The 24,348-nt window shown below is 43.8% G+C and overlaps 2 protein-coding genes across 3 annotated transcripts in view; one reads left to right on the forward strand and one right to left on the reverse strand.

The window, feature by feature from the left end:
* The window catches only part of TBXAS1 (thromboxane A synthase 1), a 142,503-nt gene extending 142,035 nt beyond the window's left edge, over nt 1–468 (forward strand). For both annotated transcript variants that reach the window (XM_024555130.3, XM_045191188.2), the window contains one exon: nt 234–468. In XM_024555130.3, coding sequence (XP_024410898.2) covers nt 234–308 — 75 coding nt within the window. In that variant the 3' untranslated portion in view covers nt 309–468. The remainder of the gene's footprint in view (nt 1–233) is intronic.
* Nucleotides 469–3,208: 2,740 nt separating this feature from the next.
* Nucleotides 3,209–24,348, reverse strand: part of PARP12 (poly(ADP-ribose) polymerase family member 12) — a 32,877-nt gene continuing 11,737 nt past the window's right edge. Inside the window, exons 5-12 of the mRNA XM_053927048.2 lie at nt 20,369–20,492; nt 19,157–19,352; nt 14,779–14,920; nt 11,895–11,991; nt 8,520–8,595; nt 6,652–6,779; nt 5,604–5,755; nt 3,209–4,292 (exon numbers count right to left, since the gene is read on the reverse strand). Coding sequence (XP_053783023.1) covers nt 3,937–4,292; nt 5,604–5,755; nt 6,652–6,779; nt 8,520–8,595; nt 11,895–11,991; nt 14,779–14,920; nt 19,157–19,352; nt 20,369–20,492 — 1,271 coding nt within the window. The 3' untranslated portion in view covers nt 3,209–3,936. The remainder of the gene's footprint in view (nt 4,293–5,603; nt 5,756–6,651; nt 6,780–8,519; nt 8,596–11,894; nt 11,992–14,778; nt 14,921–19,156; nt 19,353–20,368; nt 20,493–24,348) is intronic.

Raw genomic sequence — 24,348 nt, forward strand, 5'->3', positions numbered from 1 at the left:
ACAGGAAGGGGGGAAGCGCCCCAGGGCTGCTGGGGCCCCAAGGCCCTGTGCTGGAGAGGCAGCTCTGTGGGCTCCACAGGGTCCTGCTGTGGAGGTTGTTTTGCTCACTCCTGGCCCAGCTATCCCTCAGCCCTCAGCCCAATTTCCAAAACCCTGTGTCAGGCCCAGTTCCGAGGAAGTTTTCCTGTAGATGTGGTTAACCATGACAAGTATTTTCATCCCCTCTATTTTAGGTTCCACTGCAGCTAGAATCCAAATCTGCCCTAAGTCCAAAAAATGGCGTCTACATCAAGATTGTCTCCCGCTGACACAATCCGTTAGAAGGATATCTTTTAATTCAAAGAAAACCCTCGTGGAAATTCAGATTGGGGCAGGGGGTAGGGAACATCACCTAATTGAAAGCGTGCCTGGGCACACCAGCATTAAAAAAGGTCATTTACGTAACATTTCCTAAATGCTTAATAAATGTTTGTTACACTTAGTTTTGACTTTGTCTACGGTGTTTGAGCGACTGACCCACCTCTCAGTAAGGAACTGGTGATAAGCAAAACTGTAGTTATGACAGAACAACTTGAGAACTTGGGGTTTTGAAGGTAGTCCTGGCCTCAGGATGGAAAAAATCTACAGTGCAAGGGACACAGGGACACTCACTCTAGTGAGCTGTCCTGGCGGTACCAGCTCATGGGTGGCCTTTTCAGCTTCTGGTGCTTTGTGATGTTTGACTTAGTGACATTCATCGGAAGCTCAACTTCAAAAGTGGTTCAAAAGTTTTATTATGCTTTAGTATTTTCTAGGTAGGGTAATATCAACTTTATGTTTCAATGCACAGAAAAGTGATACAGCTTGAAGTGTACTTTTTAATAGCATCATTTCTTAATTTTGATCAAAGAATCATAAACACAGTGAATTTTAGTGGAAGTACTTATATGGCCGAGAAGTTCAAATTCAACGAAGAACTTGCAAACTGAATCCCAAGTCTACCACCAGCAGCCATGTGGTCATAGCTGCTAATCTTCCCACCTCCCTATGCCTCAGTTTCGTCATCTGTAAAGCAAGGAGGCTGACCTGGATCCAAGACCCTTCCTCTATTTGACTTCTGAGCAGTGTTAAGGGGCTTAACGCCATACAGAAAACAGACAGGAATCTGTGAACATGGATGTGATAACCAGACGCCAACCCACCTTTAGAAAGTTCACGCTGTTTCAGGTGAGCTAGCAGGCCAGGCTGCTACAGAACCGTGGCTGGCAATGCTGCCTCTGCTGTGACGTCCTTCCCCCTCCAGCCCAGAGCACCCCATGCTTCAACCAAAGGGCTCCCCTGGAGCACCCCCGAGAGAGGAAAGTAGCCGTTTCCCAGCATGGCCCCAGCCCTGGCTGCTGCACACATGCTAGGAAGCCCTGCCAGCCCATCATCACATAGCCCTCTCACATGCTTGCTGCCACCACCTGCTCATCTGTGCCCCTTTGAGATGCCTGGCCCAGGATTCAGACTCACTGGAAGAAGTCCTCCATTCCCATTCCTGGTGACCCATCTGCCTGTCTCTCCCCAATCCTGACTCCCCATGGCCAGCACAGAACCTCATCCTACAGAAGGGCCCAGCTGAGCATCTGGCACCCCCAGCCCATCAGCTCCATTGTCTTCTCTCACCTTCTCCATCCAGGTGGTCACCACTGTCAAACACAGCAGTGAGGGTTCCTAATGTGCTAGAATCGCTGGACTCCTAGCCTTTACACTTTTTCAACCCATGCCCCCCTAGTGCTGTTTAAATCCCACTGTTCACACACACCACCACCACCTACGAGGCAGGAAACAGTACTGACTGGGTCCTCCACAAAACCCTTCATGAACCTGTATCCTAGCTGGGCCCTCATGACAGTTTCTTGGCTACCTCACACATACACACTTGCCCTGGAGCCCACTCTACCTCTTTGCATTAACATTCTGAGAGTCAAGGTCATTTTGCACTCTCACAATGCCCACCCCTACCTGTGCCCAAAGGAACAGCTTCCCTCACCCTCATACCCACCCTACTGCCTGGCCACATGGACCCCATTCCTCTAATTTCCAGTCCAAGCAGTGGCTCTTCCTGACTTTTCTCAAAGGTCAGCAAATCCATTGTGTCTGCAGACTTCATACTTACTTGTTTGGAGCATTTGGTCACTCCCATCCCAGGTGCCTCTTGCCATCCGTCCCACATGCACTTCCAAATGGGCCATTCCTGCTTCCCACTCCTCAGCTCGCAGCAGCCAGATTAAAAGCATGGGATCAGTACGTCTACATTTAAGACTTGGCAGGCAAGCTCCTGTTTAATGGTTCTGACACCCCTCAGGCCCCTGACCTACATGGTAGGAGGACGAGCAACCCAATCAGAAAGCACTACATGAACTTTCAGGATGTGTCAAGAAGTGGGGAAATATTTGAGGGGGCTCTGAAAATGATACCGTATACAACTAGCTAAGGCAGTATTGTCGTAGCTTCTTCACTTTTCTGGTCATTTAACTCAGTTCTCTCCTGGCTTGATTAGCTAGCTGACTTGTATAAAGTTCCCAATCACTCTTTCCCTGTTCCAAAGATGGAAAAAGAGCTTGGATCTGAGAACTACAGGACAAACCAACTGAATTGGAGGCATGGTGTGGAGAGTGAACACACTGCATTAGGAAGGTCGGGGGAAGGAGGGTGCAGGCGAGGACAGAAGCCTATTGCTGAGGACTGAACCCAGAGAACAATGGGTATAGGACCCAGAAAGGGGCAGATGGCCTCATAATGTGGGGACACCCTGCCAGCCCCTCTGCCCCTGGCCCAGAGCCAACCAGTGCCAAGTAGAGACTCCATAACCTGCTGTGTGGAGGACATGCACAGGACACACCCACCTCCTCCAAGTCCACAACACAGTCTGCTCCATGGTGATTCTGAGCTTTGTGGGGCTTGGAACTAATATGAGTGGGGGAAAGAAAAAATACCAAGATGTAACTCTTGCAAATTTAACTGAAATGTATGACCATGTGACCATATAGTTGGATCCCCTCCTAGGGCTGTGGAAGGGGCTCCAACAAGTGAGGGCCCTTAACTTCCAGCTTCATCAAAAATCTAATGCAGCACCCTCAACACCAGTAACAGGGTCTCTGTTATATTCCAACACCCAGAAAAGTGGCTGTACCCAGCAAGAACTCAATACACAGATGATGAATAGGCTTCAGTCATCACCCACTTGAGATAAACATTTTATTTCCAAACTCTACCGTGACAATTGCAGCACAGGTATTCAAATCCCAAGAAGACATAAAACCCATATTCGGATGATGTCCAGTGCACTTTGGAGATTCTGGGAGGAACATTCACGGGCTGGGCCCATGACCAAGGGTAACCGTCAGGGGCTCAATGACACTCCACAGTAGCCACTCGTCTGAAAACGTAATATATGGAGCAATTCCAATGCCAGAAGCCCAGGAGCAGCAGCAGAGGAGCTGAGATTACAACCAGCGCAACAGACACACTGACTGTATCTCCTTAGCCCCCAAGACAGGTTTTCCTGAATGAACCCTAGGCTACTGTGGCATTCTGACGAAAAATAGAACAAGATGCCACCAAGACACTGAAAATATCAGGTCATTGGAGACAGAAATTAAAAATTAAAACCAATCCATAAAATAGTATCTGAAAACTCTGTACCTGGTGCCAATCAGTAACAAAGTCAACAAAGAGAGTAAAAAATAAAACACCACCCTAGTAAAAAGCAGTAACAGGATCACCTACAATCACTACTGGTCAGCCCATTTTTGAGCTCAAAAGTATCTTAAAACCGAAAACTACTGTCAGCAAAAGGTTAAGACTGTAACTTCATCAAGAAGTCAACATTAAACAGTTCATTAAAAGTGTTTTTGTTAAGAAAAACAAAACAAAACAATTTCAAGGACGACAAGCCGGAAATCCTTGTGCTCACTGACGGATACCAAAGAGGGACGCCAAGGAAAAAAGGCTGGAGGCCCCGGCTGTAGGCTGGGTGGCAGGCTGGGTGGCAGCCCGGGCCACAGGCTTGGAGGTGTACTGGATGATGTACTCTGGGTAAATCTGGTGCTTCTCAAAGATCACAAAGATAGAAGGGTCGGACATGCTGTTCACACAGCTGTCATAGAAGACGTTGCCCTGGCCCTCCTTGGCTGGGGGGCGGAGAAAGGAGGTACTGCCTCGGGTGAACTCGCCCACCAGCACCCGAGCCAGGAACATCATGGAGAACTTCGTGTTGGATTTGCTGTAGTGGTGGGAATATGCGGCATCTCGGGCAAAGTAGCTCCCTACAAGGACATGCACAGGTTTAGCTGGATACCGAGAGGACAGCTACAGCCAGGGAGGAGAGGCTCCAGCGTCCTGTCAACCAGGCAATGCCAATGGCCTCTGCTCCTCTGTCACTGAACCTCTCCCCTGCCCTCCCTCCATCCTCCCTCTTTCTCTAGCTTTCCCTTGTTAAGGACATCAGAGGGGACACCAAACTAAGACAGAAAGCTCCTTTCATGTTCTGAATCTGTCACTCAAATTGTAAGGCTCTCTGGGCATAACAATACTCAACTCCTCAAATCTGTTTCCTCAGCTATAAAATGGAGCTGTCATGCCTAACCTCACAGGGCTGGTGTGGAAAGTGACTGGCCAAGCTGCCCTGCATGGAACCACTCTGTAGACACCAGCAGCCCAATGTAGAGAATTATGAACCTTGTCTAATGGGACCCTGAGTTGGAAGCTGCCACCCACATATTTGGATCCACAGCCGTCCGCTGGCTCTCATCCACCCTGACCCCAGAGCCATCACGTCAGATTAAGGCTAACTGATGGACAACTGATACAACTGTAATGGGGACTGGTGATCACAGTATCACATTATGAAATTTTCTCCATTTAGTAACCATGTTGTGATGACAGAGATACTGTCCTTTTTTTAAGGAAGTGTTAAAGGGTGAAGGACCATGATATATGCCACCTAATTACAAATGGTTCAGAAAAAAATGGAGGAGGATAAAGCCAACACAGCAAAACATTAAAACAGATGAATCTAGATAAACACACACAGGAATTTATGCAGTTTTTAAAACATTGTTTGTGCAACTTCCCTGTTAAGTTTGAAATTATTTCCAAATAAAGTTTAAAAAATAACCAAGAGACAGGGAAACACTCAGAAAACTCACCATATAGCTACAATGGCATATTTACATGAGTGCACCTGAAGCATTCAAATTTCTATTCTAATAAAATAGCACAGGCACAGAGTTAGGTAGACACCCTCTCCCCTCTCCCAACTCATGCCTACCATCTCCCAAGGCCTCCACTCCACAGGGGTGCAGGGCCATCGCTTGGGGAAGCAAAACCGCAGCCTAAAGGACCGCCCATGCTCGAACCTTGGGTCAGGCTCCAGTTGCAGACACGGCAAGAGGAAAGATGCCGACAGCTGGGTAACCCCACAGATGGCCAGGACCATTGCTCACTTAGTATGAACCAGCACATCAGCTCACACTGTCTTCCCACCCCCAACCATCAGTTGGCTTTAAAACAGTTTCCTGAGCCCTGGACTGCACAGTGAGCCAGGTTCTGCTGGTGGAGACTGCCCTCACCCTTACCTTTGCCATAGTTAGTGCCATGAAGACCACAGATCCGCCAGTCAAAATTCTGCTGGCAGATGGCATCGACGAAATCGTCATCAGTGCCATGGAACAGCTGTCTCTCATCCACCGTCTTCCCTCCATTTTTCTTTTGCATCTGCCCTTTCTGCCTAGAATCAGAGGAGAAAAATATGCGCTAGAGGCAGAGAATACTTAGCACCAAATACAGGCTACCTGATCCAAGAACACACATTTTATTAGAAGTGTCCTGAGACCAGGAGGCATGGATCCAGGTCCATGAAATTCGAGGCCATGGGTCAGGGAGGGAAAAGGTGGAGCACAGGGACTGGATGAAAAGCTAAAGGAAGCCTTTCCCTCCATAGCTGTAGGCCTCCAGCAACGACTTGCACTCCCAACGCAGACCAGCCTTGGGAAAACAGGCATGCTTCATCCCTACCACCTTGCTTCCTGAAGCAGCTTAGCCAGGGGAGCTTGAGGATGCTGTTCAGTGGGGGCCCATCCGTCTCCCCTCCCCTGTAAGTTACCCTGATTTCATCACTGGGCCCAGAGTACAGAGGAGACTGCTCCAAGCTTTTGTGGGGACAGGCCAGCAGAACTCCAGGCCTGCCATGGTGACCTGCTGCCAATCTCCTCCACACGGACAAGTGCCCAAGAACATTCTGATTTTTAGGGACAAAAATGAGGCCCCTGCTCTCTGGCTGTCAGGACAATAGCTTTATGTTGCCCGGGGTGTGGGTGGCTTATACTGGACAATCCCGTCAATCTTTAGGGAGAGAGAATTACAAAGACAAGTACTGACTTTATCACTGTAGAAGCCTCATTCCCCTCCTCTCTCTGAGGGAACAGGCAGCACTGTTATAAAGATGATGAGATGGGTAAGAAAGCAGGGACACAGCTCCCGACTCTGGCAGCACTGGGTAAGCAAAGGCTGCTATCTGGGACTGTTCCTGAAACCCAGAGCATGTTTACTAAGTAGCCAGCCTACTATGTATAGGTGTGAGGGGACAGAGTCACCAGCATGTCCAAGAGCAAGCCTCTGACGTACCACTGGTAGACTTCCCAGAGAGCCAGGTTCTGGACACGCTCGATCTTCTGAACACAGTAGGGCAGCGTACGGTTAAAGAGATTATAGACCTTCTGATATTCTTCTGAGGAAGAACTGAGGGTGACCAGCTGCAAGGGGCAAAGGTATTTACGTTATCATCAAAGTTGGAATATAGATCAACCTCTTCCTAAGGTCGCTCCTAAAATGCTAGAACTGCCGGAGCGAGCCCAGATGGTGGTTACCACTCTCCCCTTTGGCCCAAGGGGCAGTCTCTCCAGGTGCAGGAGGAGCACAATGTGTGTTCACTGTGAAACCTGCCTAAAGGCCAGGCGTGCAATGCTTACATCAGCACCATCGTAGGTACCCCCAGGATGCCCCTGCTCTTCTGACCCCACACATAGCCTACAAGACCAAGCTGGTGTCAATAAACATGGAAGGCACAGTTTTGGCAGACGGGGGACAAATGCTGCCATGAGCAGCAGTGCTGTTTGAGTGCCCCACACCGCAAACGGTGATAGAAAGGCCAGGCTGGCAGATGGGCACATGGCAACTTAGGAGCATGGCCAATGAGTCCTCCTCACAGAGCCCACCTCTCCCTTAGCCTCTTGCTCTAGCAAAGAGCACTTCTGATGGGCCAGGAGGGCCATGTAATCAACCTCCCTATTCCCAGTGCCATGAGGCTTGAGCCAGTGACAGACTATTTAAGGATCTCTGGGGAGTCCCTCTACACCATCCCCTTCCCCCACCCCAAATACTCTATGATTAGGCCTTGACATGTCCAAGGGTCTCCTGCAACCCAAATCCTGATTCTGGTTTCTCTGCTCCCATCTCATGGAAGCTGCCAAGCTCCTCTTTTTCAAGAATGGAAGCCAGCCCTGCTCCTTTCAAACCAGAGATCCTCATGGGCTCCCTTACCTGTCACAGCTGCTGCTTGGCCCAATGACCAAGGCACTCCACATCACAGCTCTGACATCTGTCCTGTCCCCCATTTCCATGTACACCCTACATCCAAGACACCCCATGTCCTGACCTGGGCTGCTTTTTGCATGTAGTACCTGTATGTTCTCCCACCTCTGCCTGACAAGCACCAGACATCCTTTAGATATGGAGCCAGTGATGCCTTTCCCTGATCCGCTCAATATGGTTGCCTCGTCCTGACATCTGAGTGTTACTGTCAACTCCCCCAGCCCTTCACACATCTTGCCTGCACTGCTGGTGTCTGTGAAAGCTTGGCAGATCCCAACAAGATGAGTCTTCCCAGGGCAGTGACGGTCATGTTGTAAAAGCTGGTTTGCAACATGCTTGGCAAGAGGCCAGCTGTCAGAGGCCAGTCCGAGTGCCCCACATGGGTGGGGCAGCGCTGGACTGTGGCCTGAGTAGTCTACTGAATTCAGCGCAGCTCCCAAATTCTGACAGGACCTGAATGAGCTGCTGAACTGACTGTTCCTTCTCTTGTCTTGTATTATCTAGTATCTTCTGACAGAAGTTTCCACTCTAGATGTCCCTCATCATACTCAAACTATCTCGTGGTTTCTTTTCCTTTCTCGTTTAGTAAAACTAATACTTATTGGCTGAGCCCAGCTATCGAGCTTTCTACAAAATCTTCCTTTCTAGAAAATTTCCAGCTTATCATCCTCTATCCATAATACATCCTCTCCTCACAGGACCACAGCCATCCCCCGGGTGGGCTCCAGCCTTAAAATCCTTAAGACCTGAAAAACAAAAAAGCCCACACATACCTCTGCCCCCTCCCTCACGAGTCCTGGCCTCACAGCTTCTTCTGTGGTGGAGGAAACAACATAGTTGCTCACACTCACCTATCTCAAAGAATACTCTCCTCCCCAGCCTAAGAAATGCAAGTCCCATACCTTAAAGCCGGAGTCTGGCAGAGCTGAGGGGTCCCAATGGTCTGGGATGTTCTTTGGGCCTTGGAACTTGACATTGCTATAAAATGTAAACAAAAACACTAAGCCATTTAGTTCTCAGACACAAGCAGACTACCACAGGTGGCCTCCACTAGCCAATACCACCAGTCTCGAGTCTCAGCATCTCATTTGTAAAAGCAGGGAGAAGGAGAGGGAGCACATGAGCACACTATCCACCTTGTGAGAGCACTTTCATCTTTGCCTAAGTGGCCCAAACTGAAACAGTCAGGCCCGAGGGATCCATTTCTCACCTGTATCCCAACTCCTGCCAAAAGGGAGAGAGAATATAATTAAAGCAGCACACACAGACCTTTATCCATGATCCTGAAATTCAAAGAGCTCTGAAACTTATACTAAAGAGCTCTCAATTATTATTACAAATAGCCTCAATGAGGTATAACTGGCATATAAAAACAAAACTGATGTGAAAATTCATTTGGCAGCAGAAATTTGACTGGAACTGATGAGAGGCTACTTGTGGTCTCTATATATCTTTCTTAAAGTGGCTATGCATATTTTTTACTGCAGAAATATTAACTGCAGTGTGTCATGCAATACAAGCAGCACATGATTTTTCTAAAAATAAAAATAAGTAAAACCTGAGTTCTAAAAGACATGTGGCCCAAAGAGTTTAGGAACAAGGACTGAAAAACTAATTCTAAATCATTGCTACTCAGTTTCAGGATGCTCTGTTCTTCCTACACTAGATCTAACTTCTGTTTCTGCTGGCATGGAACCTTCATCCTCAGCCTCAAAGAACTCCCACAAATAACATTCCGAGGAAAGCAACACAATTTAAAATAACTAAGCAAAGCCCCCTGAGCAATAATCATCCAGAAACAGGCTCACAAAAAATTAAGTTACTGAAATTATCAGGTATGGTATAAAACAACTATTCTATGTTTAAAGAAATAAAAGAAAAACTAATATCATGAAAGGAACAGTAAACTATAAAAAAAAACCTGGAGGATCTGAAAAAGAACCAAACAGAACCCTTAAAAATAAAAAATATAATCCTTGATAGTAAGAGTTCAATGGACATGCTTACTAGCAGATCATATCACCTGAGAATGAATGAGTGAGCTGAATGATACGGGAAATGAAATTCTACAGAATAGGCCCACACAGCAAGGAGACAGAAAATACAGGGAAGAAGCTGAGACATGGAGAACAGAGTGAGAATGACTAAATATGGTCAGGACCTAACTGAAATCCAGAGAGAGAACAGAGAACAGTATGGAGGCAAATCCACAGAGAATGAACAAGATGTGCCAACTCACATGTTCAAGAAGCCCAAAGAATCTCCAACAGGATAAATAAAAACACATACCCAGACATCCAATAGTGGGAATCCATAACACGAAGACAAACAGAAAATCTTAAAAGTAACCAAAGGGGAAAAAGAGTAATTCAGGCAAAGACGACCAGTTACACAGCTGATTTCTCCAAAGCAGCAATGAAAGCCAGCAGACAGTAAGAGTGGCACTGTCATTGTTCTAAGACAAAATACAACCAAAATGTCTATACCCAGTGAAAATATCTTTCAATATTGAGAACAAAATAAAAACATATTCAAACAAACAAAAGTTTTCCAACAGACCTTCATCTAAGGAAATTTGATAGGACAAAGAAAGTGGTAAGAATGTGAGTAAATTTAATGAAATGTTCATAATATAAAATTACAATGCCTCGTTAAATTAAAAATAACCTAAGTTCCTGTACTTTTCAGAGAATAAGTTTTTCAGTTATTTTAAAATTTGTTCCTAAGTATTTTATTCTTTTGATGCTATTATAAATATAATTGTTTTCATAATTTCCAAAAATAATTAATTAAGAATAACAAGTCAAGAGGAAGGTAAATGGAATAAATTATATGAAAGTCCTTATATTAGTTAACAGAGAGCAAAAAAACTGACTTCCAGTGTGGAATTAAAAAAATAGTAACGATGTATAACTTCCAAACCAGTGGAGGGTAAAAAAGTGAAATAACAAAAAATATCCAAAAGACGGTCAGACAGGAAATAATAAGACCCAGTCACATGAATAAAACATTTCTATGGAGGATGAAAGGACAGTAAGGAACTAAACCAAATAGCTGATGTGTAAATGCCATTTTGAACTTTCCATTAAACAACCGTGACCCTGTTAACTGTTGTACAGTGAATAGAGAACTTGTTTCTGAAACTGACCAAGCCTAAGAGTCCCAGATGGCCACAGACACCCAAGCAGACTTGCCTGCTGGAGTTACCACAACTAGCTCCTGTCGCACAGGTTAGAAGGAAGAACCACACACTTCACTGCATCAACCTGTATGACTCTCAGGTTACAGCCCAAGCAGATTTTGAATCTCTCATATCTTAGTCTGAATTTGATTAAAAAAAAAAAAAAAAAAAAACACCACTTTTAGTTCTGATAGTGTGGCATCTGCTTATGGTCCCTTGCAGACTAAGTTAGTGATTAGAAGAGATCCAGTCTCAGAAAGAAGGTCAGACACGTTTCCAAACTGTGTCTAAGGTAGGCTCTAGAGACGGAAAGAATCAAAAATGACTTCCAGAAGTAGGAGTAGTCATAGCTGACCAAAATTCTAAATATAGAAGCAATACACAGAAGAGACTGATACATTTAACTAAAAAAAATTAAATTAAATAAATATTTATGTGTGGTAAAATAATTCATAAACAAAGCCAAAAGACAAATAAACCAAGGGAAAATATTTTCAATTTATATTAAAGAACAAGGGTTGATCTCCCTAGTAGATAAAAAGGCTCTTCTATTTAAGAAAAATACCAATAGGTTGATAGAAAAATAGACAAAAAGACAGAGTCCAAAGAAAGAGAAGGGCAAATGGCCCTTACACATTAGGAAAAAACAGTAAGCCTTACTTACAAGAGAGAGCAAATTAAAATGCACTGATATACCCTTTCCCACCTATGAGAATGGCAAAAATCTAGGAGTTTAACCTTTCTGTTGGCAAAGTCAAGGGAAACTGGCACCTCTTGCATTCTGGGATTAGTGCATAATGGCTCAAAACCCCCATAAAGAGGAACTTGCATTGACCTTGTAGGACTCTAACCTGATGACCCACCTCCACAATATGGAACAGCACATACACCAGATCATCTTTTGTGGCATTACACTTGTAATAGAAAAAGATCAAAGGCCAGGCCCAGAAAACTCAGACACAGAGAGTGCTGGAGCATTCAGTTCACAGCCAACAAATCTCTTTAATGCTTTAGCCACTTGAAGTTTTCTGTACGCAGCAGAGCACACCCCAACTGATACACACAGTAAGTGACTAGTTCCCCAAATGCCAATTACCTGGTTTGCTTCACCTTCACATCCTGAGGAGATATGTATTTGGGTCTCCGACAAACCATCCTCGGTGTGCCAAAGGCTAGGTTTTTCTGAATAAAATCTGAAAAAAAAAATACACAGAGGATGGCAGTGTTTTATAAACAAATTAAATGGGTTGGAAAGGTATTGCAAACGTACAAAGCCCAGAATCATTCTGTTAAAAATAAGGCAGTTTTACCCATTTCAAATATTCATAAAGAAAATAGGAATCCTTAGGAGACTGAGTTTAATGAATACATGAATGATTAGTAAATGACATATCAATTATACATGAGTACTTTTAAATTGTTCCTTCCAATCCCATTTAAACTATTATTTTGCTTAGCAATTTTTCCCAGTTTGGATATAAAAAAGCTTCAGCCCAGCCTGAGACTGAATTATCACATCTCGAGCCAGTGGGATTTAGAATTAATATAATAATTTTACTCTTATGGCTTTTCTTTCTTACTTAGAATAAACTGACTCTGTAGCAGTATTTCTCAACCTTGTAAAACCTGTACTATCTTTAATAAACAAATTTCTTGACCCACATCCATCCCTAAGATCCTCACATTCATCCTGAGGGTTAAAGGGACACCTTTAAGTTGAAAAACTACAGATACCTCCCTACAAGTCAGATTACATGTCCCGACCTACCAAGAAAACCCTTGTCAAGTCTGACTTTATACACCTAGAGTACAATATTTTCATTTAAAAAGCATTTTAGTATTAATTTGTCTCTACCTATAACATACCTTGCTGCATTTGAGGCATATGTCCCCTATGCTGCTGCCCAGGTGGTTAAGATCAGGCACTCCTGAGGATTACCCCGTGTTCTAATGAGGGCCTAGACTCCAGACCCTGCTACTACAACCCTTTCTGTTATCCAGTGCTCAACCTCTCATCACTATACTCTGCTAACATACAAATTTTACTAACCTGTTGACCAACATTGTGTTGAATCTTAAGTGCACTTTTCACTAGTGAAATTAAGTTATTCAACACGTGGACTGGCTAAATATGTGGGACCCGTCCCCTATCCTCCCACGGGCAAGATAAAGTGAGGCCTTTTCCCTAATATACCCTTAAAGAGGATGCATGAGATTAAGTCCCTAAGTAAACCCTGCCCATGCAGCTTCTGACTGACTGAAGCCAGCTAACAAATGTTTGAATTCAGCCTCTAGAATCTTGCTATTTGTCTTGAGTCACTCTTCTGTGACACAAGTCCCTAAAAAATAGCTGAATCTTCCCTGATCCTACAGAACAAGTCCTTTGGCCTATTGTGTGTTTCTTAAATGTACTTATATCCTAATAAATATTTAGTTAATAAATGTGAGTGGCAGATTTGGGTCCAAAATTTGCTTTCGTTGTATCTTGTAATGAAGCTGTGAGGATAAAAGTTAACTAACCCCAAGCTTCTTCTGTGGCTACTGTTAACCCAACAATGACAATGACAAAGACGACGACAACCACCACCACCACCACACTGTCTACCCAGGTAAGCCTGAGGCAGTCTGTGGTGAACATGCTTTTCCTGCAGTCTGTAGTCAACTGCATGCGTGTGCTCCTCCCCTCCCCACCTGACTTTCTGTTCTGCCCCCTGGAGGTGCAGCCTAGGTTGAGAGTGATCAAAGTTCCATCTACGATTTTGATTTGTTTTGATATTCCCACAAATATTTCAAACTAGCAATCAGATGGGTAATCATTATATAGACTTGATATTCAGGGCAGTCCTCACTTTTATTATGCTGCATCTCTCTCACTATCCCTTTTGGGGACCTTGTTTATCAGACTAGATTGGTTGGTGTTTGCTCACAGATGCTCAAGGCTGGAAGGCAGCTCCCACTGAAGAACAGTAGACATTTTAGGGTGCCTGTAAGGGCCCACCGAGGCAGCAGCCACTCTACCTTAAGCAAAACCACCAGTGCTACAAAACCACGAGGAAACAACTGGCTAAGAGCAAGCAGTTAAAGCGGCTTTAGGGTAATTCACTACAGACACTTTACTGCCCTCCACATAGAATAAAGGTCCACGAAAATAGAGAAAACAGTCAACTGTGTTTAGAAGAAAGCCCACTTTAATACCTCCCTTTAAAAGTGCTGATCATTCAGAAGATTCAGAGTTTAAATGTGAATTTAAAGGCAAAAATGAATCAAACAAGGCTGGACTGATAAATACACCTAGAAATGTCTTAACAGAAGTTACTGAAAAACTAAAACTTTAAAAAAAAAGTCCCCACAAATTGGTCGCTAGAAGACCTGGCCAAAGAGTGGCCAGCTTCTGTAAAGGCAAAAGGGACAAGTCATTAAGGCCCAGATTCAGGTCACCATGCGCACACAAAAATATGCTTCCTGGTAACTTTTTATTAATGTATATATGTCTACCAAGCATTTAACCTGACAGCCCATGTATGCCAAAGGCACCCTTCGAAAAGATATTCATGTTACCACACCGGGACGTATAAGGCAAAGCTGCACAGCAGAATCACTATGATACTTGTCAGGGACTAAGGTTAATCCTAACATAGAGGGTCTCAGCCATGGCCAATAGGACAACCATCAGTGTACAAAGGCAGACCCTGCTTGTCCCTCCACTATTTGGGCTCCTGTTCCTTCCTTGGGGTCCTCTTCTCCTACCCCTAGCCCCCACATACCCCTCAGGCAGCTTCTCTTTGATTCTGCTGAGCGGGCATTATTTGTTTATAGGTCTGTCTTCCCTTTCAGATGGGAAGCATTTCAAAAGCAGAAACCACCCTTCCATTTCTTTCCAGGCCCTTGTGCATACAAAGCTCCTCCAGGGTTAACTGGGGAAAGGCACAGCCAACAGACGGCCAGGTCCTGCTGGGTGACGGCAGAGTGTCAGTAAATACCTCTGAAGTCTAACTCGTATTTGTGCTTTCCAGCCTCGAACTTGAGAATGGCTGCCTGGGTGTCAGACCCTGAAGCACAGTATGCCAGGTAGGCCTTCTCCACATCGCTGCTGCTAACAGTAGTCGTGGGGTGCTCCATGCCCTGCAAGGTGAAAAACCAGATACTTCATGAAGACAACAATCTACAATGATGAAGACATATACTGGTGCGTCCTTGCCATGTAGCAGACATGCCCATGGTGATACTGGCATCATGGGGGAGGCATGAAAAGAGCAGGGATATGGCAGGAAAAGGAGGCACAAAATAGAAGCCAACACAACTACTTCCTAAAAGCTGCCTGGGAAAATAGGAGATTGTAAATATGGGTGCTGCTAACCAGGATAACCACCGTGGGAGCAGTGGAGGAGAGGGCATTTGGTTACTCATAATAGATGACACAGCATTCAAATGAAGGTGAAACATCAACAATGAATTCTCAAATGCTGCTACACTGGGCAGCCTGAGCAGTGCTGCCTCTTCTCCGTCTAGTCTTGTTCCTGCCATCCTTTAATCAGAGGGCAGTCCTCCTTGTTTTCCTTTTCTGATCCCTTGGAGAGCTCTTCTATTTTTTTTTCAATTAACCACTGTCAGCTCTTATCCTCATTCCAATTACCTACAGGACATCTAAGATTTTAAAATGGACTGATTTTGAATTCTGGCCCCAAACCTATTTCCTCTATAACCTTAACAAGCTATTTTAACCTCTCTGAACCTTGATCTCAACTCTACAACAAAAGTAATAATAGTACTTAAATCATACTCACATCATTACATAATGGTATCACACCATCAGCAAAAGGTTAGAAAATAATTAAAATAAGGCATGCAGGGCACACAGCACAGCACCCAGAACAAAAAGCAAAGGTCCTACAAAAGTATCAGGTGGGTGCCTGGATAGATAAGCCTATCTTTGAAGAGGAATCTGGTCTGAAGACAGAGATACACAGCTTGATCGATGTGGGCACCACTGTCAAGAAGAGTCGATGTAATCACCAGTGCAAACACACAGGGGGGGTGTGGGCTGGACCCCAGAAATCCCAACATTCACCAAGGGGAGTAGAAAAGAAGCCCATGAAGGACACACAGGAGAAGCAAGAATGCCAGGAGAGTGAGGAGGAAGTGGGCAGCACTCTGTGCAAAGTGCCATGGGATTTGGCAAACTAAGCCCTCCGCCCCTTGTCAGCATCTCTGGTTCAGTGAGGGCTGTGCCTGGTTGGGACCCACCTCCTGAAGGCACTCTTGAATAGTGACCAGATGAACAGTAATAGGAACAGAAGATTCTGGCAAGTGGAAGAATAAATTGGGGTCTTTCTTTCCAAGCAGATGGATGGGTTGTTGAGGTACAAAAGGGTCAAAGTAATTGTGGAGCTCCTGGATCAAAGCAGAGGAGATCACAGGAAAGGGGAAAATGGAAAAGGCAGACTGACATGAGAAGCTTGTAGAGAATAATCCAAAGAGGATTTAGGTCAGGGTAATACACCCTGGAGCCAAACACCTCAGGAATGTCAAGTTTAATGCAGGAGACTTCAGTGGGCCAACAATAGTATTTCTTTTATACACAAGATTAGGCTATGGGTTTAATCGTGTCCCCTAATCCCTAGTACCTCAAAAATGTTACCTTATTTGGAAATAGGGTCATTGCAGATGTATTGAGCTGGCCAAAAAGTTCATCTGTTTTTTGCTGTAAGATGGCACTAGTACTGCTTAGTTGTCTTTAACTTCATTTGAAACAATTCTGTTAGATAGCATTGTGACAGCTGTCATATCAGCATGCATTTTTTAAAGAAGTATCAAAATTGGTGAATTTTAATACTGAAAATGGAAGAAAATATGCAAGATTTTCAGTATACTATGTTTTATTATTTCAAGAAAGGTAAAAACATAACTGAAAAGCAAGAAAAAGATTTGTACAATGTATGGAGAAGGTACCGTGACAGATCAAACGTGTCAGAAGTGGTTTGTGAAGTTTCGTGTTGGACATTTCTTGATGGATGATGCTCCACAGTCAGGCAGACTAGTTAAAATTGACAGCGATTAAATCAAGACATTAATTGAGAACAATCAATGTTATACCATGTGGGGGATAGCCAACCTAATGAAAATATCTGAATCAATAAAGTTATTGGTAAAAATGAAAAATGTGTCTTTTATATTATGGGAAAAAACCATATGGACTTTTTGGTCAACCCAATGATTAGTTAAGATGCACCCCTAATCCAACATGACTGATGTTCTTGTAAGAGGATGGCCATATGAAGATCCACAGGGAGAACACCACATGATGACAAAGGCGGACTGCAGTGATACATCTACAAGTTAAGGAACACCAAAGTTTGCCAGCAGACCACCAGAAGCTAGAAAAGAGGCAAGAAAGGATTCCTTATATGTTAATGAGGGAATATGGCCCTGTAGACACCTTAATTTCAATTTCCAGCCTCCAGAAATGTAAGATAATAAATCACTGTTGTTCTAAGACACCCAGTTTGTGGCACTTTGTCATGGAAGCTACAGGAAATTAATATGGTAGAGGCAATTTAGACCTGAAACTTGGGTTACATCCTGAGCTCAGGCAAAAAGAACCTAGCTTTTTGGAGAGTCAAGAGAAAACTATCTTGAACTGGCAATTAGCAGAAAACTAAGAAAGAAATGTAAATATGGGATGACAACAGAAGTGCATGGGAAAAGAAGGGCTTGAACGGACAGGTCATCTTATGAGGTCCCACTCATAGTACAAACAGACCACGTGGCTGAACATCACCAAGTCTTCAAGTGTGCATCTGTACCCACCAGCACGTGGTGGTCAATCATACCCACCTAGTCATTCCCAGAGATTCTCACTGTTCTAATGAGGTTCTACACTCTATGACTATACTGCATTAAGGAGTAGTGGCACAGAAAAGGAGAACATCCTCAGTGTGGGCTGTTCGGAGGAGAAAGGTAAGAAAAGCCCCTATTCCCCAAAGTGACCCTAGGTTTGGGTAGCCACCTGGAGAAATGTACTTGCTCATGGTTTACCCCCAGGGTCGCACGTCATCCCACTAGACTCCCAGAGAACTCATTTCCCTCAGAGGGAGACAAATCTCCAAATGAAACAAGAAAGATGATCACATTTGCTAAGTGTTTCTTATCCACAACACGTCTTTCCACTCTGTCACCAGATAAACTCGATTTCTGGAGAGTGACCAACCCATCACCTACTTCCCCTCCTCAATGCTAGACATGGCCTCTCTCCTCCTGCTACTGGCCAAACTGAGAGTAATGCTAGAGAGACTACCTGACCAAATCCACATGGAGGAGAGGTAAGTGGAATCCCAGGATGCTTGAAAAGGCGAGACAAGTGGGGAAGAGGGCGGATGTAACAGCCAATGAGGACAGGCTGGCACTTGAAGAAATGGAGGCAAAGAATGAGGCTCAAGTCATGAGGCCACCACTGAGAGTGACCATCTCCAACTGACCAACAGGCCTAATGCAACAACATCTCTGCCCTTCAACCAGCCAACACCGATTCCCGAAGACCTGTGAGGTGCAGGCATCATGCTTGACATGGGGGCACATCAGTGGCAAAAGACGAAGCTGCCTGACCTCATGAAGCTCACATTACAATGTTTCAGGAGATCATCTAGGTGAATCTGAGAATAAGAAACTAAAGCTTGCACATAGCCTCTCACAACCCCAAAAAAGTACAAATGTCCACTGGACCACATATCCCAATTTCCACTTTGCAGAAACTATTCCTGTAGAAACGGTGACCTCCCTATACTTTGTACCTCTACAGGTGACCAGGGGACTCCCATTAATCTGATCCATTCATGAACATTTTCAAATAACTGACAGCAGCAGTTATTTGATCCAGATTCCAAATCAATACCTGAAATAAACCCATTTTCTTATTCTTGCCCACCTTCTATAAAGTTGCTGCTATAAGTAAGGTGGAAAGCCAGTTTTGAAAAGCCTTAAACTTTATTCTGCAAACTTAAACTTTATTGTACAAGCACTCCTGCACACAAAGGCACTCGCTCCAGAGTAACCTGCTCAACAGTAAGAGAAGTATCTTCCTACCCCCATTTAACAAAACCAATGAAGAACCATGAGATCTCACTACAGCTTTTAGTCATTCTGAGCCAACAGATACTGAATCATTCGAAGATGAAACCTCAGACAAATGAACTCCAAATTAGCTAGTTCTGCCACAATTCCCTCCAAAGCAGATGACTCAGGGCATCTGGAGATCTTTGGCTCTTTCACCTATCCCCCAGAACAATCCTGTGCCCACGTTTGGAAGGGCTCCTCCATATGGATCCTGAGGAGAAACACTTGCTCTCTTTCCATCACACTCACTTGCTTTCCGTACTGCTGCCAAAACCCAAAGTCATCAATCCAGTACCAAATCCACTCGGTGGTGAGGATGAAGTGTGGAGGTTTGGTCACTGAGGAGGCTGTGGAGAGGCGGCGGGCCCGAGCAGTGCCAAACTTCATAGACTTAAAATTCAGATACTCAGTGTGAAAGTTACTGCCCAAATCAGCACATAGGACCCTGCAAAAAAGCAAGAGAGACACTTAAAATAACACCAGCCAAATGAGCATAGGCCTCTCACCTACTAGCCATGGTCTTCCAGATGCACAGCTGGGAGATGTGAACAATAACATGACACATACACTTAAAAAATGTTTCCAAGGAGGGCGGGAAGGATTGCTTTTTAAAATCCGTTTTGCCATGCAAAAAATAATAAAATCAAGGTAATATGGAAAACTCATTACCATGACATTCCTTTCACCACACAGAAAATGCTGATTAAAAAAAAAAATGTAATACACTGCTGAGCTGGCAAGAAAGGGAAATCCATACACCAAAATAAAAATACTTGGTGTATGCTGAGTGTTTACTGTGTAAGTGCAGCCCTGTTGGCAGTGGGATTTCTAACTTCTAGTCTCCAGAACTGTGATAGAATAAATTTCTACTGTTTTAACTCACCAAGTTGGTGGTAAACTGTTAAGGCAGTCCTAGTTAAACTATTATACCTGCATTTAGACCTACAGCTAACTTCTAAATCGAAGCAATGAAAGACAGAAAACAATGGAATAATCTTTAAAGAGCTGAAAGAAAATAACCCAATAAAACTATCTTTCAAGAATGAGAATGAAATAAAAATGCTTTCAGACAAACACATTTGTCACTCAACTTGTAGTAAGGCAACTTCACAGGCAAAGGCTAGAATTTCACAAATGCCTCTCACTTTTCTGAACTAATCAGTGAAAATATATATACGTGATCAGTCCCAACAGCAAATAATTCAGAACTCACTTCTTACCATCATGTCTTTCCCTCACAGCTTCTCCCTGAAAGGAAAGTGGGGGAACAGAGGCACCAAACCTCCAGTATAAAGATTAACTTCCAATTCCCAGCTCAGAGCTTTCTATTTCCAGACCAGGCTGCTTACTAAGTGTGTGAGTGTGTGAAGGCCACCAACACTAAACTGCGCTGTATCTAAACTTCCCACACTACACACAAAAGCCCAGGCACAAAGCAGACACAAGTGATGTATTTCCTACCTTTCTTTATTGGGATTGCTATATGCCTCTTCAATAAGTTCCATTTTGTCCAAATCCTTCCACCTGCCTCCATCCAAGAATTGCCATCGATATGGCAAATGGAAATGAACTTTACAGCACTTATCTGAAATAAAAATATAAAGAAGACATTTTGGCATTAGACAGCATGACCTAGTCCCATGATTCTCAATGAGTGTGGTGCTGCGTGCTGACCTGGGAATGTTATGGAAATTTGTGGGGGAGTCCTTTTTAGTACAGTCATATCTAAGCATTTAGATATTGAAATATTATGTATTTTATTATATACATTTTACTTTTATGTCTCCCTTTTTAAACAGGACATTACACTGATTTTCCAAACAATATATGTTAGCAAGTTACATTATATATGTATTTTATCTCATGATAGTAAAGTTGTTGATTGTGAGAAGGTCAAAGGCTCCATCCCTGCAGGTGGCAGTCTGACTATGCATTACTGCTATTCATATGGCAGGTGGACAGGTAGCAATCACGCCAGAAACAGAGCCAGCTTTATCTCTTTCATCCCAACCCTGGACACATTTGACTGCAAGTGAGTCAGCAGCATGGTTCCAGCACACATGGGTCTTTCCGGCTGCTAACATAACTCAACCTCTCGTCAACATGCCCTCACACCCCTGAAGGTCTTTATACACTACACTGCTCTGTCCCTGCAGGTGTATACATATTGAATGGCCCAGGTCTATGGGTTTTAGCTGACTGCTCCCCCTTCACCTTCCCTGTGTTCTCCAGGGCCCCGCTTGCTCCTTGCACTTTAATATGCCTTGTCTTGGTTCATACAGAACACTCAACAAGAATGCCACCCACACCTTCCCTCTACCTTTCAGTATGTTCTCGGAGGTTCTGGTACATCCACAGAGAGGAACGTTGTAAGAGTAAAGAAAGACAGAAAAGAAAAGCAACGGAAGCCCTGTGCACTCTGCTATGGACCTGCCACCAAGTTATATGCTATTAGGTAGCAAGACACCTAACAAGATGCAGAATGCCTCTTTTGTGGTGAAAAAAAGGCGATATTTTGACTAAATACAAATCTATGAACATATTATTCCTTGCAGGGGATAACGGGGTGGCCAGAACAGAGTTATAAGGAAAGATTTCTGTTGCTTTTTTTTGCATCTTTTGAATTTTGAACCAAAGCATGTATTATGTACTCCAAGAAATTAAACTTCTATAGTTAAGTGATAAAAAGACTTCACTACACAGGTGTGTGTAGTGCACCTGTGTACAAAGAAAACAGGCTATACATATACACTAGTGCATATTTAAAATCTTTGTGAAAGGATTATTAAAGGAAGTGGTAATAATGACTTTCCACAGAAGACCTAGGTACTGGGGAAAAGAGATGGTGAGGGAGACATTTCTAAATGACTGTCATTTGAACATTTTAAATTCATCTCTCAAATAACAATGAAGCTTGGCTAATTTGACACTTGAATTTAAATTAGTTGAAAATAATTTAAATTCTCTAAAATTTTAAGCATTCTTTCAAGTAAGTCTCAATACTACTCTTTCCCAGAGATTCTGTGGTGGTGGTGGAAGGACCATGGAGGAAGGTGGGAAAGGCCAGGCCTGGGGCCAGGCCAACAGGCAGGAGAGCGCACCTAGCTGAGTGGACAGAGACCAAGAAGAGAGACTCCAACTGAAGGAATCTCCTCCAAGTTCAGCAAGGCTGGACACAGCCACACTGGGGACTCAGGACATCCTGCTTTGTCCAGAGTTAGAGCCTCTTGAACCCCTAAGGGTGTGTATGAGTGATAATGAAGGGCTCAGCCTGGATAGATGAGGTCATTAACTGTGGTCCAGAGGTTACAACCAAATAAATGGTTACAGGGTTTCTTCCTGTTTTCTTCTGGGGGGCAAAAATGATCCTCGATAAGTGTTCAGTCACCACCTCTATACACCCCACACAGGTGAATCCTAGATGTCTGGAAGAAAGGCTCTCCCCTTAAGAAGGCACCTCCAGGGAAGGCGTACCACCCACTGCCTCCAAGGCTGATGCTTCACTGAGAAGGACACATGGACCAAGGGAAGGCATTATAGTCAAACAGCAGGTTCAAGACTTTCAGTTCTTAATCTGAGCTGAACGTGGAGCTACGGCTGCTCACAAGCCAGAAGGTGCCAGGAAAGGAGGGTGTACGCAGGCCACCACAACCACAGTGGCTGGCAAGAGCTGAGTCCCTGCTCAATGATGAAGGCATAAAGCCCCTTCTCTGCCACATCTGCCCTGGTCCTCCTGTCCCCTCAGTTTCCTTCCCTTCTGCTAATACTCCCCACCTCATTGTGGCATTCCCGAGTCTAGGCTTTCTAGAAGGTGAGCCACAGAAATGAAATCAATTTAGCAAAGTAACCATATCTACATTCCCTTTTTCCCTAGAGTCCTTGAAATGACAGGCCACAAAGAAAATAAATCCAAAAGCACCAGAAAGCAATAAACCATCCCATAAAAAGACTGGATTTTAGAGAATCAAACTGATAGAGGATAATGAGAGAGAAAAGCATATTGCAAAGTATGCAGAAGACAGCTACTGCAGAAGTGGAAAGGGCTCGGGGTTTCACAAACTCAAAGTTCAATGTGACAAGGAACAAGGAAAACATCAAGGCAATCACAATGAGAGTAACTGGGACCCACTAGAGCAGGCATTCCCTTGGTGTCTTGCCTGTGCTCAGCAACCTTATTTGTCCCATGGAACATATGAGTATAGATACAAGGGATGCAGAGAGACAAGCCTGCGAGAGAGACATCAAAGCCCTCAGTCCTAGGACACACCCTAGCAGCCCACTCACCAAGCAAGATGTGCTGCCTCTTCCTCATTAAGCCTGGCATCAGAAGCAGCACCCACTATAGGCACAGGGATTCTGAGTACCAACATGAGCAGAAAACCAAGAGTCACCCATCACCCTGACCAGGTGGCTCAGTTGGTTGGCGTGTCTTCCCATACACCAAACAGTCATGGGTCTGATCCCTGGTCAGGGCACACAGCTAGGTCGCAGGTTTGATATTTGGTACAGGCATGGGGCAGGGGGCAAGCAATCTATATTTCTCTCTCACATGGATGATGCTCTCCCCTCCCCTTCTTCTCTCCAAAATCAATAAATACATCCTCAGGTGAGAATTTAAAAAGAAAAAAGTCACCCATGACAGAAGGAAAAATTACAGACAGGCAGCTAACAGAAAAATCAATAATTATTAGAGAAAATAGATCAAGAGTAACAGACCTAAATATAAAAGCTAAATCTATACAACTTCTTAAAAAAAAATAGGAGAACTACTTTTTGTGTGCTTGAAATAGGCAAAGATTTTAAGGTACAAAAAACACAAACCATTAAAAAATATTTAAATGGTTATCAATATTAAAGTTTATATTTTTCAAAAGACACCATAAAGAAAATGAACATGGAAGGACAGACTGGGAGAATACATTCTCAGTACCTGTATCTGACAATAATTTGTATAAATATTCAAGTCCTGCAAGTCAATAATGAGATCAAACATCCCAAAAATGGGGAAAATCATATAAATCACAAAAAGTCACAAAACGCCACACAATCTATGATTCCATTTGTACGAAACATCCAGGCAAACTCACACAAATATAATGTAAATCTATAGCTGCCAGGAGCTGGAGGGGAGGAAGGGAGTAACCGCTAATGGTTACTGGGTTTCTTCAGAGGTGATGAAATATTTTAATACTGACTGTGATAATGGTTGCATAATTTTTGACTATACTAAAAACTATTAAATAGGTGAACTGTATGGTATGTGAATTATACTCAATATCTCAATAAAACTATTATATAAAAACAGGCAAAAGATTTAAAGAGATTCTTCACAGAAGACACACAAGTGGCCAATAAGCACATGAAAATAAATGTTAAATATCATTAATCATCAGGGAAATGAAAATTAGAACTATGCTGAGCTATTACTACTCATTTATTAG

The sequence above is a fragment of the Desmodus rotundus genome, chromosome 6 (assembly GCF_022682495.2).
Source record: "Desmodus rotundus isolate HL8 chromosome 6, HLdesRot8A.1, whole genome shotgun sequence".
Classification (NCBI taxonomy): Eukaryota; Metazoa; Chordata; class Mammalia; order Chiroptera; family Phyllostomidae; genus Desmodus; species Desmodus rotundus.